The sequence below is a fragment of the Gossypium hirsutum genome, chromosome D07 (assembly GCF_007990345.1).
Source record: "Gossypium hirsutum isolate 1008001.06 chromosome D07, Gossypium_hirsutum_v2.1, whole genome shotgun sequence".
NCBI lineage: Eukaryota > Viridiplantae > Streptophyta > Magnoliopsida > Malvales > Malvaceae > Gossypium > Gossypium hirsutum.
In genome coordinates this window covers 20,759,872-20,773,635 of record NC_053443.1, presented here as the reverse complement: position 1 = coordinate 20,773,635, position 13,764 = coordinate 20,759,872, and the positions used below count along the sequence as shown (strand labels likewise).

At 28.3% G+C, this 13,764-nt stretch overlaps 1 protein-coding gene across 1 annotated transcript; it reads left to right on the top strand.

Annotated features, from left to right (window-relative positions):
- Window positions 1–5,366: 5,366 nt before the first annotated feature.
- Window positions 5,367–10,152, top strand: LOC107954372 (uncharacterized). The gene is made up of 8 exons (XM_016889909.2): window positions 5,367–5,804; window positions 5,891–5,958; window positions 6,291–6,357; window positions 6,458–6,612; window positions 6,748–6,818; window positions 8,100–8,168; window positions 8,690–8,790; window positions 9,665–10,152. Exons 1-8 carry the CDS (start codon window positions 5,541–5,543, stop codon window positions 9,959–9,961), a joined length of 1,092 nt encoding a protein of 363 aa, XP_016745398.2. The 5' UTR covers window positions 5,367–5,540; the 3' UTR covers window positions 9,962–10,152.
- Window positions 10,153–13,764: the final 3,612 nt, after the last annotated feature.

Here is a 13,764-nt window from a genome sequence, read left to right as displayed (position 1 = left end):
TAATAATTAATGTAAATCTTAAGAATGGTTGTATATATATGATATATCATATAGGATTTTTATTTTAAAAAGTTTATAATATTTTTTTCCTTTTTTATTTAAGGGTGATTATTTTGTTTACTATCAATATGATATCAAGGTCCTTTCTAATCATTTAATTATTATTTTATTACACCAAAACATCCTAAGCTGATTTGTGGAATTCTTTTTACTCCACTAATTGTATATAGGATTATAATCATATAAATAACTTAAAATTATAGTCTTTTAACAAAATTTAGATTTCTTATTTACAAGTGTGATAAACTTTATTATCACAATAAATTTATTTTACCAAAATCTTACAATACAATAAAAATATTTAAAATCAAAGAAAATAGTAATATAAACCATCAATATATCTAATTTACTTAGTTCAAAACTTTCTCCTGAATTCAATATTTATACTTTCCATTTTTTTTCTTATTTTCATAAGAATTCATAAATAATATTCTAAAAAAATTCATAAATAATATAAAATTACTATATTTTAAGAATTTCTGTATGTCTTCCAAAAAATTATTGTTAGGATTATATAAGATATTTATTTTTAAAAAAAGTTTACATATTAAATATTTTCTTTTTATTTAATACTTAAAACTTAAAAGCCATTCAGTGGAAGTTTTAAACAAAATTAGATTTCTTATTTATAAATTTATTTAACCAAAATCTTTTAATGAAATACAAATATTTAAAATGGAAAAATTAGTAATGTAAAAAATGATATCAGATAATTTAGTTAATTCAAAAGTTTATTTCAGGCTTATGGTTTTATATATACTAGTTTTTAGAGCCACGTTTGTGATATGTATTTAAATTTTATAATTTATTAAACTCTACATTTATATTTTATTTAATTAAAGCAAGGTAAGCATAATTTGTTTTATCAAAACTAATAAGCATAATTAAAATGTATCAATTAGGGGCGTCTTCAAATTTTTTAAAAGAATATATAAATTTTTATAACTTTTGAATTTTTTATATTATAAGGTTTTAAATTTTAAATTTTTAAAAATAATATTAAATTGACGAATGTTAAAATATTGAGGGTGAAATTTATTTATATTTATTATATTAGGTCACGTCAGTATACACATTTTCACGGTAGAGTAATTAAAATGTGAAATTGAATTAACGAAAATGATTAAACTAATAAAAAATTGATGAGTAAAATAAGAACATGCTAAAATTTGGGTGAGTAGCTTAATTTTTTTTAATTGATTACATAACCGTTAAAATCCAAGGAGGCAATAGGCGAATGACACATTAACCAGACAACAGACGATAAGGTAAAATGTGGGGCCACATCCACGTAGTTGACTGTCTAATCCAAAGCCACCAACCACCAATACATCCCACAATTTTGGTCAATACAACAAGGTGGCTGCATTTGTGGTGCAATACGTACATCATATAATTAACCAATCACCATCTTACAAATACATAAACAATAAATAAATATTATTGAAAAAACAAATATACATGATGTGTAGTAACTATTTTACTAGTAAAAATATTTAAAAATTAATTAAGTATTTAATCGAAACAACAAATTTTTTGAATTATGAATTGTCGTCGATGAAATCTTTAAAATTATTTTTCTCTCTTGATAAGCCGTTAAATATTGATGAGGCAATTGACGTGAAAAAATCAAGACATAGAAAATGATTATGTGGAGGGTTTAATTGATTTTTTAATTATTTTGTTAGGGATTCTTTCAATATTTAAACATATATTTTAAAATTATTGTTTTTTTATAAAATTATAAATTATTAAATAGGGTAAACAACCAAAATAGTCACTTTTGTTTATCTCGGGTTACATTTTAGTCACTTATGTTTGAAATGTTACATTTTAGTCACTTACATTATCATGTTGTAACATTTTAGTCATTGAGCCATTAATTGCCATTAACGGTGTAATGGTAAGTTGACGTGGCACGTTAAATCATTATTTCAAACAAAAAATTTAGGTTAATTTATCGGTCCCTATATTTTTTCGTTTTGAGCAATTTAATTTTTTTTATGTTTTTTCTAACTTTCCTTTTTACTTTTTTATTTTCCATTATCTTCTGCTTCTCCCTCTATTTTCCTCCCTTATCCATTTCTTTTAACATAGTTTTTCTATATTTTCCATTTATTAAAACTAGTCCCTATACTTTTTTTTGAACAATTTAATTTTTTCGAGTGAGGTGAGTTTGTGGACTAGTATTAACAAATAGAAAGCATAGAAAAACTATGTTAAAAGAAATGAAGAAGGAAGGGAAACAAAGGGAGAAGCTGAAGAGAACGGAAAATAAATGAAAAAGAAAAAAGAAAGTTAAAAGAACATAAAAGAAAAAAATAAATTGCTCAAAATGAAAAAATATAGGGACCAATTGTAGAATTTAACCTAAAATTTTCATTTGAAATAATGATTTAACATGCCACGTCAGCTTACCGTTACATCGTTAATGATAATTAACGGTTTAGTGACTAAAATGTTATAATACGACAATTTAAGTGACTAAAACGTAACCTTTCAAACATAAGTGACTAAAATGTAACCCGAGATAACAAAAGTGACTATTTTGATAGTTTACCCTATTAAATATTATGAAAGTTTTAGAAAAAAATAAAACAACATACTCAATTTTAGAATAATGATTAAAATAATTAAAAATATTATAAAAAAAATTATAAAATTACTCTTCTTATTTTTTCTAACACATTGTCTGTATCATATATTAGCTCATCCTTATCAAAGTTCACTCGCATCATTCTTTGTTAACTACTATTAATCACTTTAAGTCACTCAAACTCCTTACTTAGTTCCACACAAGTTCGATCACAATCACACTTCAATCTCTCCATTTTCTTTTTACCAAAACCAAATACTCCAGACCTACAAAATAACAAAAATATCTATAATTTTTATAATTTTATAACTTTTAAATATTTTTCATGATTTTTATTATTATCATTTTTTAATACCATTTTTATATAATTTTTGTAACTTCTTAATAATTTATTTTAATATTCTCATTATTTTATATATTTTACAATATTTCAATATTTTTTAAAAATTAGGCCTAAATGTTAAAATAACTCTTTACAAAATTATTAAAAATCAATTAAGCCCTCCATGTCATCCTTTTTTTTCAAGCCGGCTTGCCATGTTATCATTTCTTACATCAACTATCACGTCAAGTTGTTATTTTAACATTTAACGGTTTGTCAAAGATTTTGATCAAAAAATGAATTCAATGGGTTCAATTGAGAACATTTCATAATTCAAAAGACTCAACTAGTGTTGTTTCGATAAAAAAAAATAGTTATTTTTAAATTATTTTATGAGTACTTATTCAACATTTTAGCTTAATTTTTAAAAGTAAGAGGTTATAAGCCAATTAAATATTATTTCAGTTGACATGGTTGCTAATCTGGCAATTTTGAGGTTCAAAAACACTTAACCACGGTTTCAAAGGATGATGAGTACGTAATTTATAAATTGCATAAAAAATAAAAACATGTAAACAAATTTAATCTTATTCTATAATTGACATTTAAAAAAAGAAATTATCAACCAAGATATTTAGTGTGTATATATATATATTTGTACATTTTAAAGAAATTTAGCCAATAGTTTACAATTATAATAAAAGAATCTATTTACAATTCAAGCAAAGTTAAATAGATAGGATTTTAGGTGAATATGTATAGATGGAGTAATTATGAATTTTGAATATACACTGTAAAATAGATAAATTCAATCGTGTGTAAAAATTACAATGCTATTGTAATATCCTAATTTTATAAATTTTAAAAATCTCTCTGTGATGAGTTAATAATAGATAAAATATAACCCGACTTGTAATTTATTAGTCAAGTGTTCAACTTTCTTAAGAATAGTTTGAGTTTAGATCATAGTTGTACAAGTATTTTAAAAACGTAATAATTTAAGACAAGTATAGTTTAATTAGAAATTATAATAACATTTTTACTCTTAATTTTTTAAATATATAATATAAAATTATAATGATGTTGTTGTCTTTATTTATTTTTTATAATTTTAAACTTTTATCAATTAAATTAGTGTCACTTAACTCGTAGCACAAAATTCGGTTAGGTGGATTATAACAAATAAATCGCTGTAGTCGACATTAGTAGTACCAACCAGTATGTGCCCTTTCAATTTTAAATCAATACCAAGTGGTTTAAACATTCTCATGGTTAAAGTTTCATTGTGTTTTTGACGTTTTGATCAATATTAATGATGAGTTAGTGCAGAATTTTGATTTTAAACTAATTTTTTATCTAAGTTATTTTTTATTTTTATAATTATATTTAAAAATATAATATAATAATTTAATTAAGTTATCGAACTTAATTAATATTTTTTTAAAAATAGATAATTAAAGTATATTTACATATATATAATATAAATAATACACTAATATGCATCCATACCAATATATATTAATACCAAAACAAAAATATTAGTTACAATTATATTAATACTAAATTAAAAATATTAAATTCACATACCAATATATATATATAGACCAACAAGCGTTGAATGTAATGATAAAGCATATTGCTCTCAAAGTTAAGATAAGAGGGATAGATCACTATTTTTAGAATCAAATTAGACCCGTTGGGGTATTGGTCCGAAATAAGAGATTGAATTGACTAACGCACGAACCAATTGGATCGGTTGAATTGGAAACTAGTGATTTGATTGGTTTGATCACTAGTTTGATTCTAAAAATTTTAGAGTAGACATAAATTTCAAAAAGATTAGTTTTCATCAACCATAAAATGAGCATGGAAGAGAATTAACAAAAAGACCCCTCCAATCTCTCTCAGTTTTGATACTGAACAAATTGGTCCCTCTCAAGAAATCGAATCAATTTAATTATTGTCAATTTTGAAAGTAAGCAACTAAGAATAATTAGTTACAACGTTAATGGTTTTCATCAATTTTACATAATTTTGATTGGATAATAACAAATTTAGCTCTCATAATTTACCCATTTTATCAATTTGGTCATAAGTTAACAAATTTAGCTCACAATATATTTGTAAATGTGTAAATGTTAAGGCTAAATTTGTTTTTTTTTTAATCAAGACCAATTTAACAAAATATGTAAATATCAAGGGATAAATTTATTATTATACCAATCAAAATTATTCACAAACATTAAACTCAAATTGCTTCAATTTTGAGAGGGACTAATTTGCTCAATTTGGAAACTGAGAGGGAGTGGAGAGATTTTTTTACCAAGAAAATTTATCCATTAGAAAAACAAGTATATTTAAAAGGGGGAAAATAGAAGGAAATTGGAAATTGGAATGATAAATTTGACGGAACAACTTTCTTTATAATTTTGTTACAATAAAAGGTGAAGTGCGAATTTGATTCGTAAGTCGGCTAATGAATGTGGACCGAAGCGAGCTTGTAAACCAAGCAACAACAACTCAGACACTTGCTCCCTTAACGAAATTTCCTGCTCAACGACCATGCTTCGACTCAGCCTGCTAACCTTGTTGGTACTATTGGGATCCGGGCTAACCCGACGAGTCACCTCGCACGAGGAATCTGGAGAGTGGAGTTGCGAGTCAAACTCGGAGATCCAAGTCCTGGCGGACTTCGCCCCTGGAGTCATCACCCTCGATGGTCACGCCGATGACTGGAAAGACATTGATGGGTTCGACTTCTCTCTCCTCCCTGCTCTTGACCCACACGAGGATCATGAGTACAAAGATGGGAAAATGACGGTCAAGGTATTGCTATTGCTTGGATTTCAAAACAAATGAACAACATTTGACCATGAGTTTTGATGCAAACGCTTTTGTGGGGATTGTCTTAGGCTGTACACGATGGAAATGATGTCTTCTTCTTGTTGCAAGTCGATGGGGACTATGCATACACCAAAGGGTAAGCTTCTTTATTATTAGAACTAGATTTAGTTTCTTTTTGGACGGGTTAGCCATTATGATTCGAACCCCTGAATATGTTGGTCTTTTAATACTGTTTAAGATGTCCAATAAAGTTGGATATCTGGTGCCTCACGCGAATAATTAGAAAAGGAAGCTTATTAAATTATCATCTTTGCTTTATGCATCAAGATATGTGGTATTAGTTTTAATTTTATTTCCTCTCTGTTGTGTCAATTGAATAGCGAGCATTTTTAGCTGAATCTGTAGCCACGCGCTGACTTTTCTATGTTAAATCCTTATGGCTAACCAGTTTTTCACTCTTCAATGCAGGGATAACGCGAAATGTCCATCTGTAGCTCTCATGTTTCAAATCGGTGACGATGCTACGTATCATGATGTAAGTTTTTAAATCTTGTGCTATTTTTATCTTTATTATTCTTTGTTAGTTTCTCCTTTGTTGCAAGGATGAAAGTTGAGAAAGTTTACTGTGGTTCAAGATGGGTGGCTGTAAAGAACCAAGGGACTCTTGTACTAACAAGACTTGCAAAGGTCATGAAGTTGACATTATGCACTTTTCTATTGGAAATGCTATACCTGGAAGGCTTTACGGTGGCAACCCCATAGATAACAGAGATGGAAATGGAGGTGACAGGTAATGTAGTACAACATAGTTTGGAGTAGTACAATGAATCCTTAGCCGTCACAATAGTAAAGTGAAACAATGTACATTTCTGGCAAAATGTTCTGGAACTTAGTATTTGATGATAACACTTTTAATTGCCGACAGGTTTGGTCATTTGGTTGATGTGTATGCTTGGAACCCGCACTGTAGATACCTTGATGGAATGGGACCTTCTGGTAAATTATAAGATCCTCTAATCTTATTGGCCAGCTTTTGAGTATTATATTTGATTTTTTGAGATGAAAATGATGGGACTTCCTTTGAGCACGGCAAAATAAAGTGGGATGAGGCACTAAAGAAAGTGACTACAAGGGTCATCAAGTTGTCATAGAATGAGAACAACTCCCAAAAGTCAAAAAATTATCTTTTATGAGACATTAGATTGCTTTCTTAATGGATATGGCACTCACTAGAAGGAACTTTTTGAAGATCTTGAAGCATTAATAACTTATTTAATGACATTAAATCATCAAGAAGGCAATTAATAACTTATTTAATGACATTAAATCATCAAGACGGCAATCAACAATTATTTTTAATCTGATTGACTATGCTTGTCTGTCATCTTAATGCATTCTGATAGCAATCATCTTGCCCTTATACTGCTTTAAGTGTTGAAATACCTTTTTATCGCTCTCTGTACTTTTCTTTGTTGCCTTCAACTTCTCCTTTAAGTGCCTTCAACTAGGATCAAGTTACTCATTCCAATTGTTGCTTGTTTTTCCTATCTTGTGTTATTTTGAGAAGGAAAAGAATTATGGGGATAGGATAATCTAGTTGTTTTATCATTGTTTTAAGTTTCTTCCAATTTCCAACTCATAACTTCGTAGGACAAATTATGCCCCTTTTTATCTTACCTAAGATATTATTTTAATCTTATTTCGTATCACCGTCTCCACGCATTTCTGGCTTATCAGATTCTCAATTCAATGACTTTTGGTAGTAGACTGAAAATTCCTACTGTTAGATTATATTTCTTTTTCGAACCATTGCATACGAATATAAGAGTTCTTTTCTCTTCTTTATACATGAATCTCATGATCCACTCTAGCTAGAAGGAGATGGTTTGTCTTGACTTTGAAACTTGTGAATCCCTTACGCAAACTATGCTGGTTTACGAGTCTAAATGCTGCATTTCTAAGCCTGCAATAGTTCCCTGCTTCCTGCCGAACTCTATATTAGTTTTCTATTCTAGGGGTATGCTTTACAAGAAAGCTAGTGGATTCTTATTGGTGCTTTTAATTATTGATTGACTTTGAGATAGGTACTAGATAAAATGAAAAATTAGTAACTTTTATTTCTCTTGTGGCTTTATTTAGTATCTTTAACTGATGATGGCTTCCTTCTCTGTTTGTCCTTTCTTCACCCCTGCCCCCTTTAAAAGCTATTGGTTTTTAATATAGTTTTTATTTCCTCATTTTTTTAAATTAATAAGATTTATCCTTCTTCACTGTTAGGAAATGATTCTAGTGCACAAAATGACTGGAAAGGGGCATGGTGGCACAGTAGCTTCACAGTTCATTCAGGTAACTTAAGTATTGTGATTATATACTAATGGAGTTGAAGATCTTGGTTTTACATCTCTGATATCATAAGTTCAAAACTCAGTTCAGATGCATTGCTTACTTTTGCTGGGTGATATTTATTAGAAAGTTAGCATATCCGGTACAAAAATGGAATGGTTAGGTAGGCTGATATGCATTTCTACAAGCCAGTGGTCCATATGCATGTTTCAATGTCCTCAAACCTTCTGGGTTGTGATTGCTCCTTTTGCATGTTTTTAGGCATTAGATAGGAAAATTTCCATGCATCAAGGTGAGCATTATATTCTGCAACAAAATAACAAATGAACTTGGTTTATTGTATTTTCTAAATGTAGAGGATGATTTTATTCTCAACTGTGTTTTTGTTAGCATAGTCACTATTGGTCAATTAGTTTCCTTTTTTTTGGTTCTGTGTATGCTTAATCAATATTGTGCTCTAGTGTCTTAGGGAGTCGGTGTGAATACATTTTTCTAATTCTCAATGGTAAACTTACTTTTAACAGGTTTTGTGGAGGATGACAGCCCTTTTTCCACGGGAGGTCAGAAGGGAACGTATTATTTCGAATTTTCTAGGCCTTTAAGAACCATGGATCGTCTTCAACAGGTTTGACAATAATCTTCTGCCTTTAGGCTTTTAACTACTTGCATTAAATGTTAACAAATGTAAGCCCCATTTTTTGTGTTTATGGCTAAATTATTTTAATCATGTACATTATGATGTATTTGTGTTGTTTCTGTTGCTTGTCAAACAAACTTGATCATGGATTCAAAATTGTTTGTCCGTACTATAGGTTGATTTAACATGAATTATTGGAGCCCCTTCTCCCATTGACCTTGCCAGAGAATCTAAGATCCACTTTTATTGAAAAATGTTTCCATATTTTCTAATTTTCTTTTTGGGCATATACTGGAATGGACCTTGGGCTGCTTAAGGGTTAGCTTTCTCCCATCTCATAATCCACCTCTCTCCCCCCCCCCCCAAACTAAATGGCTTATTGATAAGTTTTTATGGTTTAGGATTTAAGATCTTCTTCTAAGTAGAATTCACTCAGATCATATTAGTGTAATTGCTTCTAGTTAATTTTTTATATGTGAATTTAAGACTATTTTTTGCTTCATTTAAGAGGTAAAGCAAATAAACATGTAAACCCACTGCAAGGAAACCTCGGCTCTCTCATTTAATCACATAATACTGTAAGCTCCTTGTATAAGATGACCTCATGACCCCCCATGTACCCAACGTGGACTTTTGCTTTCAGTTGAGTTTATTGTTTTATCTCAAAAAAGAAAGCAGCATGCTCACTTTACTCCTATTCTATGCTACCTTCCTTAGCAGAAGGCCGGTGTTTAAAATGAAAATAAAATATATTAGAATTCTGATGTCAAAACATAAATGGTAATGCTTCGGTTCATTTCTGTTAAAGCTATTTACCTTATCATAACAGCCAGACATGAGTAACTTCTATATTGCATTGCAGGATGTTCAGTTCACAATAGGTGGATCAAGCAAGATGTCGGTTGCACTCTGGTATCCGGTTGACGGGAATCCATGGAGTGGATCTGGACACTATACTATTAACTGCGATTGGGTGTCATTTGATATTGCTTCAGGTGGTTCTAAACTAACCAAGTCTGCGAAATCAAGCAGCTCCTGGGATGCTGCCTCTGCCTTTTCTCTTTTATTCTCAGTAGCAGCTCTTTGTGTGGCTATATTTGTGGCGTATCAGGTTTCAAGACCAAAGAATATCCCATTCACACCAATGGAAAATCTTTAGATTACAGATGTTCAAGTCTGCCATTGTACAATTAATCGAGTTCGAGTTTAAGCTTGAGCTTCTCATACATGTTAGAGATTGTACTATTATTGCCTGTGTTTGTACTGCCTTAGCTTGAGTTTGTACTTTGAATGAATTCCTTCCCACTTTATTACTATTCTTTTAATTAAAAAATTTTTAGTTTTAGTTTATGTTTCTGCTTTTGATGAAGCTTGTCTCTTAGTTGATGAGTGGTCTCCTCCATGTCCTAGAGCACATCACATGTTTGACGGCTTTCTGTAAATATTATAAGGAGTAGCAGAGCATTAACTACCAATATTCTTATGGAAAGTCCTAACTTTTAACTTTCTTAGGTAAAATCCCCTAAATTTAATGGTCCTTGAAAATTACATTGTTGCTAATAACTGATTGAAGAAGGAAGTTTTAATATAATGTGTTGTAAAAACATTATTAACGTTTCAATGGAGTTCAGGCTGCAACATTAATATGCATAAGAAAGTATTAGTTAAAATTCGAGAAAGTATTTTTATACATTTGTTTGGGTAAACGCTTTACTAAAATTATGGTATATCCTGAAAACAATTATGTTAACATTCAAATTAAATATGTAATAACTAAGTTGAGAGTGAATATTATAAAGTCTTCTGTTCAAATCCACTCATATAGATATATTTTTCTAGATTTTATATGAAAAAAATAAAAATATGTTCGAATGATCTTTTAGTAATTTAACGACCGAATGAAGGCTTGATTGAATGGTGACAACAATTCAATCAAACTCTTTATAAATAATATAAATAAACACTTCATTAAAAACGCGGTAGTACGTTCCAAAATTTTTCCCATCGAATAAAACACAAATTTAAAAATAATATATTTATTCTCAAAATTAATCTCGAATAAATTTTTTAAAAAATTAAACATTTAATATACATTTTAATTCTAATATAAATTAAAATTAATTCAATAGTATTTAAAATAAATTCAAAATTATATATTTTTAATTACTTCATGTGTCCAAAAAGAACTTAGTATAGAATTAAAAAATTCCAGTTCTTTAGAAAAAAATTTACTTAATTGAAAATTTAATTTTAGCCTTTTAAAGTTCATATAATTTTAAGTTGGTAAGTAGTAAAATTATACTTTTGACTCTAAATTTGATTTAATCTTTTTAAAATTTGAAAAGATATAAACTATTAAAATGATGAAATAACATTTTAGCTTTTACAAAAATATGCAACTTAATTTCGACTCCCAGATAAATTTTATGCTTTCACCCCTAAATTAATGCGTCAATGACAAAAAAAAAATCAATTAGGTCCATCTGTTATCAGAAATTGTCATTGACCAGTTTAACTGTTAACAGACATTGATAAACTAACAAAAGCATTGAGAAGCTGACACATGACATGCCATGTAGACAAGTGTGTTGACCTAGCATGCCACACTAGCATGTATTTTAAAAAGTAAAAAAAAAAATCCTAAAAAAATAATAAAAAGTTACTATAAATGCATGTCTAGAATGAACCTAAATAAATGGATATCCAAAATCATCTAATTGTGAACATTAATTTGTTCAAGTTCATTTCAAATGTAGTTCAAAATATTATAAATTTATTAGTAATTATTAAAATTTTATAAAAAAATTTTAAAAAAATCTTATAAAAATTCTAAAAAAATTCAAATTAATCTATTACATCAAAATATCACACGGTATTGAAAATAAAACAAAATTTGACACAAATACATGTTTCTTTATATATATATATATTCAAATTTGTGTTGAAATTTTGTGCCACAGTTTTTCTTAAAAACACCTATTATATTTTTGATATACATATATGTCATATATTCAAAAACCCAAAATATTAACACTAATATGAGTACATAAATCTACACTATTAATATAAAAGGTAGGTCATAAGTACTTCTTTCTTTGACACTTGGCTTGCGTTTTATTATTATTATTATTATTATTATTATTATTATTATTACCATAATATTTCATTTTCAAATTTAGTTCTTCTATAAATGAAACTATATAATTCAGAAAAGAAAAAAAACAAATACTCATCCTAGATGGTGAAGGACAAGCTCCACCAACACAATAAAGACTTTAGCCTCAATATCAATAGAACATTATGACATGTTGACAATTGGTTTTGTCACAACTCAAGCACGACATATCTGGAGCGATTGCAAACACTTAATACAATAAGAAAATTAACCTCGGATGGCCCAAAGCAGCGAGTAAAAATTGACAAAAGAATCGAGTATTCACCAAACTGGAGAGGATAATAACAAAATCATCCCTAAAATTACTCGTAAAACTAAGATTACATGCATAAGCAAGACTAAAAAACATGCTACAAGAGCAGACAAAAACTTCTAACACTGAAGACTTATTAAACAATGAAAAAAAAATAACTTAAGACAACACGGATCTAAATTGACATGTGAAATAATTTATTATTCTGAAATACTCTCGAAACAAAAACAAATTAAGAAGTTGACAAAAAGCCATCCATTTTCCAAGAAAAACTACTGGTGACCAGTGGAGTTTTAGCGGAAGACAGACATCGTCATTTATCCATCACAACTTGTGAAACAACATAGATATTACAAAATAGATCTGCAAACTGAAAAGAGAGGAAGCATGTGTAATGAATGAGAAGAATAAAGAAATAAAATGTTGATGAGAGAGGAAAAAGGCGGGCAATAGCTATCTCGGAGACTGGCACCGCCGCTAAGTAAAACAAAAGATAAGAAGTAAACAGTTTGGAGAAAAAAAGAGAAAAGTTTTCAGGGTTTTTCTCAACACATCACAATGCTTTAACTAGTTCTTCAACTTTTTAATTATATAAAAATAATTAAAATTTAATTTCAGTCTCTATATTTTATTAAAATTTGAGATTTAATCTTTACACTTGAATTTTTTATACAATTGAATACATTCAACATTTATAATATCATTATTTATTATCAACAAATAAAATTGATTAGAAATTAAAGGGTGTTTGGTGGGAGCAAACACCGTAAACATACAAAGCATCAAAACACCTAAAGAAGCAGTCCATAACCAGATAGACAGTAACACTAAACACCCACCATTACAATAATACAAAATGCCAAACCACTCCCTAAGCTTGTCGCCTTCTCAATATGCCATTCCTATTTAGCATTCAAACTAATAGACTCCTTTATTTTAATTAAAATGCTGAAAGAAATTTAAATTTAAATAATTATTAGAATATCACACCAATAAATTTAACAGAAGAATTTTAATAGTCTAAATTTTTATTTTTAAAAATAAAAAATAAGAGATTAAATTCTAAATATATTGAGAATAAAGAAACTTGGAGTATATTGTAACATTTAAACTTTAACTATTTAGCCCAAAATAATTAACCCAACGGGAAGCGTGGGTCTAAAACCATGCTACTAGGTATATTTTTTAAAAAAATAGTATGTATTTTAAAAGTAAGAGATGCTTTTGAGAAAAATGGTGGCATGAAGTATCAATACTAATACTAATGTGTTGTTTGATAAATTCACAAGTGTTAAAAAAAATAAATGTTATAAAATTAAGTACTAAAATTTTAATTATTGAATGTAAGTAATAAAACTTGGTTGATATATTACTTAAATTTTAAGTACTAAAAATTTAATTATTGAAGATAAGTTATAATATACCTTTTAAATTATGAAAAATGTTATTCTATATTTTATCTTTAATTATTAACTATTCCATCTTATTCTAAATAAAATAAAATTTTAAATATAAATTCTTTATAGAATAATAT

What these genes read in the sequence shown, in the direction of transcription:
- LOC107954372 (XM_016889909.2), top strand. Translation starts at nt 5,541, where the DNA reads ATGCTTCGACTCAGCCTGCTAACCTTGTTGGTACTATTGGGATCCGGG. An exon ending in GATGGAAATGGAGGTGACAG is followed by an intron (nt 6,613 to 6,747) that starts GTAATGTAGTAC and finishes AATTGCCGACAG; the next exon opens with GTTTGGTCATTTGGTTGATG. An exon ending in CCATGGATCGTCTTCAACAG is followed by an intron (nt 8,791 to 9,664) that starts GTTTGACAATAA and finishes ATTGCATTGCAG; the next exon opens with GATGTTCAGTTCACAATAGG.